Source organism: Elephas maximus, chromosome 7 (genome assembly GCF_024166365.1).
Source record: "Elephas maximus indicus isolate mEleMax1 chromosome 7, mEleMax1 primary haplotype, whole genome shotgun sequence".
NCBI lineage: Eukaryota > Metazoa > Chordata > Mammalia > Proboscidea > Elephantidae > Elephas > Elephas maximus.
In genome coordinates, this window is record NC_064825.1 from 105,231,764 (window position 1) to 105,240,093 (window position 8,330).

Here is an 8,330-nt window from a genome sequence, read left to right on the forward strand (position 1 = left end):
CAATTCTTGCTTTTAAACAGACAGAATTTAGAACAGCAGTCACTCCTAAAAGTATTACAGGGTCCACTGGAGTGAAAAAAGATGCCTGAAAAGGAAAGAAAAAAAATCAGATCAGTTCATTTTTGTGGGGATACCAGTTTCTTACGACCCACTTTTCCTTCCGACCCTACCACTCGGACTTAGGTCAGGTCTCAAAGATGAAGAGCACAGTCCTCCAGACTCCATGTCTGCTCGAGACCTCAGATATCAGCAGCAAGTTAGGGGGTCTACAGGCCCCTCACATCTAACCTGTTAACTCCCACAGCTCCCTGAGTTTCTAGAATTTGCTAAAATGACACACAGGACTCAATTCCAGTTTTATTACAGCAAAAAGGATCAAAATGAAGAAACGTATAAGGAAACGTCTGGATTTGTCATTGACTGCTAACCTAAGGGATGGCAGTTTAAACCTACCTAGCAGCTCATGGAAGAAAGGCCTGGCAAACTGCTTCCATAAACATCACAGTCAACAAAACCATGTGGAGTAGTTTTACTCTGTAAGACATGGAGTTGCCATGAGTTAGAGTCAAATGGACGGTTTTTTGAGGGGAGGTTCAAAACTCAGCTTGTCTACATGGTCACTGTGGTGGGGAACCTGGGCATGATTGTGATCATCAGGATCAACCCCAGACTCCACAACCCCATGTACCTTTTCTTCAGTCACTTGTCTTTTGTTGATTTCTGCTACTCCGCTATAGTTACACCCAAACTATTAGAAAACTTGGTTGCAGGAGACAGAGCCATCTCCTTCACAGGGTGCATCATGCAGTTCTTCTTGGCTTCTATATTTGCAATTGCAGAAACATTCATGTTGGCAGTGATGGCCTATGACCTTTTTGTGGCAGTTTGTAACCCCCTGCTTTACACTGTCGTCATGTCCCAAAAGCTCTGGGCATCATTAGCCAGTGGGCCCTATGCATGGGGTATAGTTGCTTCCCTGACACTCACTTATTTTCGCCTGACATTATCCTTTTGTGGCTCTACCGTCATAAATAACTTTGTCTGTGAGCACTCTGTCATTGTTTCTGTCTCCTGCTCTGATCCCTATATCATCCAGGTGCTTTGTTTTGTCATTGCCATATTCAGTGAGGTCAGCAGCCAGGTGATTATCCTCGCTACACTTTTCGTTTTTGTAACTGTCATAAAAATGCCTTCCGACGGGGGGCTCCAAAAAACCTTCTCCACCTGTGTCTCCCACTTGACTGCCATCACCATTTTCTATGGGACTGTCCTGTTCCTCTATTGTGTACTCCATTCCAAAACCTCATGGCTCATAGTCAAAGTAGTATACAGTGGTCATCCCCTTGCTGAACCCCCTGATCTATAGTCTCGGGAACAAAGATGTGAAGGAGACTGTCAGAAAGTTAATGAGCCACCTAACACAATCTTGAAGATTTATTTATCTTTCTAGAAAGAGTTTGCTTAAATCATTCAGTGTTTCTAGAAGAGATGCTGATTCAAATTATTTAGTCAATTTACCCATTCAATTTTTAAATCTATTGCAATATACCAGTTATCTGATAATTTGATTTCTAGTCACTTCAATCTTTAGTAAAATAGCTTTGAATCGTATGTGAAGTGAATCAACTGTAGTGGATCGAATAGTGTCTCCCCCCAAAATACTCATACCCACCTAGAACTTCAGAACACAAACTTTTTGTAGATATAGTCTTTGCAGACATAGTTAAGGATTAATATAAATTCATATTTTCTTAACACTAAAACCCATTGCTACAGAATTAATTTCCACTTACAGTGACCTTATAGGACAAGTAGAACTACCCCACAGGAATTCCAAGGCTGTAATCTTTATGGCAGCCAACTGCCACATCTTTCTCTTGTGGAGCAGCTCGTGGGTTTGAACTGCCAACTTTAGGTTAGCAGCCTAATTCTTGACCACTATGCCACCAGGACTTCTACATACTCTCTTAGGGTGGGCTATAAATCCAGTGAGAGTCTCATTATGAGAAGCAGAAAAGGACACAGAGTCACACAGGGACGAAGGCCATGTGGAGATGAAGGCAGGGCTTGGAGTTATGCTACTACAAGCCCAGGAACACAAGGACCCATGGGAAGCTGGAAGAGTCAAGGAAGGATTTCCTTCTAGGGTCTTTAGAGGGAGCATGTCCCTGCCATTACCTTCATTTCAAACATTTGGCCCCCAGAACTGTAAGCAAATAAATTTCTGTTCTTTTAAGCCACCAAGTTTGTGGTAATTTCTTCTGGTAGTCCTAAGAATCTAATATTTAACAAGTAAGCATTGAATCATAAAACTCAAATTGTTTGACACACATATTGGCATGGTACATGATTAAAAAACAAACAGGCAACAACAACAGCAAAATTCTTCAATCCTCTTTAAACAATGTGCATGTCAAAGTTACAGAAAATTGAAAAATTGTAGCTGACTGGGATTTTGGAGCCCTGGTGACACAGTGGTTAAGAGCTACAGCTGCTAACCTAGAGGTCAGCAGTTTGCATCCACCAACCGCTCCTTGGAGACCCTATGGGGCAGTTTTACTCTGTCCTATAGGGTTGCTGAGTCAGAATCAACTTGACACCAAGGATTTGGTTTGGTTTATGGAGTAGTATGCATGTAGGAGAATTAGCAGTAAGAGCCTGGAGGCACTATCTCTAAACTCTAACCAAGTTCTTTCTTTCTTTCTTCCTAAGGCCTCATATATGTTTGTTATTGTACAGGAAGTGATGGTAATCATGATATCACTGAGTGTGAAGAAAAAATGTTGATTTCTATGTGAAGGCCCTCATGGGTAACCAAGGGAACAAAAGTGAAAAAAAGTCATAGTTAAGAATCTCACAAATCTCAGTCTGATATGTCAAACTCTCTCCTTCCTCATATCAATAGCCTCTTAGTAACATCATTTTAGAGAAAATGATCTGCGGGTAAACAACAAGGGATCTTACATTGATATCAATCTTCTGTGTATCATACCAAGTAGCGCATAGAAAGAGACAGAAGAGCAGAAAACGGACAGGTAGAAGCAAACATAAAATGATCAGCATGATAAATAAAAAAATATTCATGATGGACACCAAAAAATGTGTTGAATTAATGGATGAATGGGTTCAATCTGCTATTCAATTCTCATTTCTAGCATCCTGTTAAGTATACAGAAGATGGGGGAAAAAAACATACTGGATCTTACCATCTTACCAACATGATTTTAGCACTTAGCAGTAGTTTTTACACTTTAATGTTGCTATGTGTCACCGAAGTTCCTTCTTAAATGTGGATACTGTTGAGTCCCATTCCGAGGAATTCTGATCTCAGAAGCTTTTGGGGGCCTAGAAGAGTAGAACTCTAGGCAATTTTATTACAGATGTGGTAAGAATCTTTGATGTGAGAAATCCTGCCTTAAAAAAAAAAAAAAAGCTTAGATTTATTAATTCCATAGGACATTTAGTAATGTGCAAATAAAGGCTGGTAGTCAACTTCGTGCTGCAACTTTTCTATGCGATTACAAGGAAATTCCAGCCTTTGACGACGGTACAAAGAACCTGGCTCTTGTCTTAGTTAATTGGCTTGAGGCATAGTTGCTAGTGATTCCCCAGAGTTGGAGTCCCAAGGGCTGTAGAGGTAGACGTAATAGCTACAGTGCTCCCAAAATACTCAGCTTACAGAGAAACAGGACAGTGGTGGCCTGTTTCTCTGCAGCAGGTGAGTTGCCTCAGGTTTTTTTTTTTTTTTAAATGAAATAGTGAAAATATTATTTCCCTTTTTTTTTATGATAATAGGACCTTCTTTTTTTTTTCTTTCAATGTTAAGTCACTAAAACTGTTAAGTCTATGCCCAATCATATTAAGGAAAGAACTTAATAATCATGGACATATTTGGCTTTATTATCCATTGACAGGCATTTCACAAAGAATAGAATAAATTTTCTACTTGAAAATGGATATTTTCCCTTATCCTCTTATTATGCACCTTAATTTGGTATATAAACTTTTTATAAGAATTGACTAAGCAAGCCGCAATTCATATGCAAATATAACTTTCTGGTTAGTTCTAACTCTAATTTGATAAATCTCGGAACCTCTAAAATATATGCATATATACATATACACATGTACACATGTGTGCGTATGTGCATGTATGCATGTATGTATTGTGAATGCATATGCACACATATATATATTTGCACATATATATATCTGTTGTCATCAAGTCGATTGTAACTCTTAGCGACCCTATGGTAGATAGCAGAACCCCCCATATGGTTTCCAAGGTTGTAAATCGTTATGGAAGCTGACTACAACACCTTTCTCCCTCCAGAAGCTGGGGGTTTGAACTGTCAGCCTTTCAGCTTTAACTACTACTCCACCCAAACCAAAACCAAACCCGTTCGCATCGAGTTAATTTGGACTAATATTGACCCAATAGGACAGAGTAGAACTGTCCCATAGGTTTCTAAGGAGTAGCTACTGGGTTTGTACTGCTGATCTTTTTGGTTAGCAGCCAGACTCCTAACCACTGCAACACTACTGCTCCATCAAGGCTCCTCATGTATGTATAACGCCTGGGCTATGATAGAAGCTAAGCTTTAACTGATAAATTAAGCCATCAACCCTAATAGAGTGGGCATACCTCTCAGGTCAAAAGGAAGTTATTGCCCTCTTTAGCTTCAACCACTGGGCAACTAAGCAATTCAACAGAAGTAGTAGCTTTCATGGATTAAAAAGTGCTAATGAGATCTGGATGGCAGTTGGTTTTGGTTTTGGAATGAGATCACTCTGCTTTCTTCTTAGGTTCTCTGGTATCTTATTTTAAACTTAGAAGTATATTCCTTTAAATATTTTATTTAATTTGAGTATATAGGCAAAAAACAGCAGCAGCATATTTTGTTTCTGGAGGCAAAAATCTTACATTTTTTTCACAGAATCTCACTAGCTTATGTGCTGTAGGTATGTGAAAAAATTTGCTCAGTACCAGTTATGTGTGTTTGATGCTACTATCTAATGTGTGCATCCAAGGATAAAATTAACTTGTGTGTAAATATAACTCCTATACACTCAATATCATAAGTACTTATATGGAAACCCATATTCCAATATCGCAAAAGACAATGGAAATGCTTTGACATTTTAGACATCAGCTTGGTTTGGGATACACATTGCAGTTATTTGGGTGAGGCATTTTCTACATGGAGAGAACTAGTTCCAAAAACTGTTTCGTCATGTTATCTTTTCTCTACCAGAACAAATCATAACACATTCACCCCACACATCTTCTCTTTTGGCAGGAACAACTCTCTCTTCCCATTGAAAGAAAGTGTGACAATGGCTGAAAGAAACCTCAGTGTGGAGACAACATTTGCCCTCTTGGGATTCACAGATTACCCAGAGATTCAGATCCCTCTCTTCCTTGTGTTTCTGATCACATACATTGTCACCGTGGTAGGGAATCTTGGGATGATAGTGATCATCAAGATTAATCCCAAATTTCACACCCCCATGTACTTTTTCCTTAGTCACCTTTCTTTTGTTGACTTTTGTTACTCCTCTATCATTACTCCAAAGCTGCTTGAAAACTTGGTCATGGCAGACAAAAGCATCTTCTACTTTAGCTGCATGCTCCAGTTCTTCCTGTCCTGCACTGCAGTGGTGACTGAGTCCTTCTTGCTAGCAGTGATGGCCTATGACCGCTTTGTGGCCATCTGCAATCCTCTGCTCTATACAGTGGTCATGTCACAAAGACTCTGTGCCCTGCTGGTGGCTGGCTCATATCTGTGGGGGATCTTTGACCCCTTAGTACTCTTTTGCTATGCTCTCCTTCTAGACTTCTCTGGACACGATGTAATCAACCACTTTTTCTGTGAGTATACTGCTCTCATAGCTGTCTCTAGCTCTGATATACACATTCCCCAATGTCTGCTTTTTGGGTTTGCCACCTTCAGTGAGGTGAGTACACTACTAATCATTCTCACTTCATATGTTTTTATTTTTGTGAGTGTACTAAAAATCCGATCTGCCAGTGGACGTCACAAAGCCTTCTCCACCTGTGCCTCCCACCTGACTGCCATCACCATGTTTCACGGGACCATCCTTTCCCTTTACTGTGTGCCTAACTCCAAACACTCTCGGCAAACAGTCAAAGTGGGCTCTGTATTCTACACAGTGGTTAACCCCATGCTGAACCCCCTCATCTATAGCCTGAGGAACAAAGATGTGAAGGTTGCCTTCTGGAAATTAATGGACACAAAAGTCCTATTTCACTGACCCAATCACAAAACATGAACTTTGGTATGATACAGCAAGTGAGTATGACTAGTTCCAATCTCTGAACAAAGTGTTTCAAGAAGTAGGTTACTCGGTGAGCTAATTTTATAAAATTAACAATTTTACTGCATGTTTTAACACACCCATGAGTTTCTGTAGAATTTCTCTGGATCCCAAAGCTCCTTGATGGTTAAAACAATGATTCCGCCTAGCATCATTATTAGTAGATTGTAACAATTTCTTAATGACTCTGCTATGTTTTCCAATTCCATATGCTCTTCCTTCACTTGTGATTCCTTTACAGGCTTTCTGGGTTAACTTATATTGACCAACAATGTAGGTTCCTAATTCTGTAAAAATATCTAATCAACTTTAGTGTGAAGTTAAATTTAAACAACACAAAAAGTCGTCCATCAAATCATCTTGCCATGCATATCTGACATAAACTAAAAGTGTTCTGCAGCTTTCAATATCAGCGTTTCTTACATTGAATTCTCAAGATGTGCCCAATGTCCATGGCTGTCAATACTGAGTCTGATTTTCAAAATCCATAGATGGTTTAGGATGTTGTTGTTGTTGTTGTTAGGTGCCATTGAGTGGGTTCCAACTCATAACAACGCTGTGCACAACAGAACAAGACACCGCCCAGTCCTGCACCATCCTTACAGTCTTTGTTATGCTTGAGCCCATTGTTGGACCCACTGTATCAATCCATCTCGTTGAGGTTGTTCCTCTTTTCCACTGACCCTGTACTTTACCAAGCATGGTGTCCTTCTCCAGGGACTGATCCCTCCTGGCAACATGTCCAAAGTGCGTAAGACCTAGTCTCGCCATCCTTGCTTCTAAGGAGCATTCTGGTTGTACTACTTCTAAGACAGATTTGTTCATTCTTTTGGCAGTCCATGGTATACTCAATATTCTCCCCCAACATCACTATTCAAAGGCTTCAATTTTCCTCCCATCTTCCTTATTCATTATCCAGCTTTCACATGCATTTGATGAAAATACCATGGCTTGGGTAAGACACACCTTAATCTTTGAGGGGAGGTCTTTGCCTTTCAACATTTTTAAGAGGTCCTTTGCAGCAGATTTGCCCAGTGCAATGTATTTTTTGATTTCTTGACTGCTACTTCCATGGCTGTTGATTGTGGATCCAAGTAAAATGAAATCCTTGACAACTTCAATCTTTTCTCTGTTTATCACGATGTTTTTTGGTCTAGTTGTGAGGATTTTGGTTTTCTTTATGTTGAGGTGGAATCCATACTGAAGTCTGTGGTCTTTGATCTTCCTCAGTAAGTGCTTCAAGTCCTCTTCACTTTCAGCAAAAAAGGTTGTGTCTTCTGCATAAGGTAGGTTGTTAATCAGTCTTCCTCTAATCCTGATGCCTTGTTCTTCATATAGTCCAATTTTTCAGATTATTTGCTCAGCATACAGATTAAGTAGGTATGGTGATAGGATACAACCCTGACACACACCTCTTCTGACTTTAAACCACACAGTATCCCCTTCTTCTGTTGGAACAACTGCCTCTTGATCTATGTACAGGTTCCTCACGGGCACAATTAAGTGGAATTCCTATTCTCAAATGTTCTCCGTAATTTGTTAAGATTCACACAGTCGAATGGCGTTGCATAGTCAATAAAACAGAGGTAATCATCCTTCTGGTATTCTCTGCTTTCAGCCAGGAGTCATCTGACATCAGCAATGATATCCCTGGTTCCATGTCCTCTCCTGAATCTGGCGTGAATTTCCGGCAGTTCCCTGTCAATATACTGCTGCAGCCAGTTTTGAATGATCTTCAGGAAAATTTTGCTTCCATGTGATATTAATGATATTGTTCTATAATTTCTGCATTCAGTTGGATCGGCTTTCTTGGGAATAGGCATAAATATGGATCTCTTCCAGTCAGTTGGCCAGGAAATTGTCTTCTACATTTCTCAACATAGATGAGTGAGCACTTCCAGTGCTGCATCTGTTTGTTGAAACATCTCAATTGATATTCCATCAATTCCTGGAGCCTTGTTTTTCACCAATGCCTTCAGAGAAGCTTGGAC

General features: G+C 40.0%; 1 protein-coding gene and 1 pseudogene across 1 annotated transcript; both read left to right on the top strand.

Moving 5' to 3' along the window:
- Positions 1 to 613: 613 nt before the first annotated feature.
- Positions 614 to 1,430, top strand: LOC126080187 (olfactory receptor 5D13-like; annotated as a pseudogene).
- Positions 1,431 to 2,932: 1,502 nt separating this feature from the next.
- Positions 2,933 to 6,276, top strand: LOC126080188 (olfactory receptor 5D14-like). Its single transcript, XM_049891459.1, has 2 exons — positions 2,933 to 2,943; positions 5,301 to 6,276. Exons 1-2 carry the CDS (start codon positions 2,933 to 2,935, stop codon positions 6,274 to 6,276), a joined length of 987 nt encoding a protein of 328 aa, XP_049747416.1.
- The last annotated feature ends 2,054 nt before the right edge of the window (positions 6,277 to 8,330 follow it).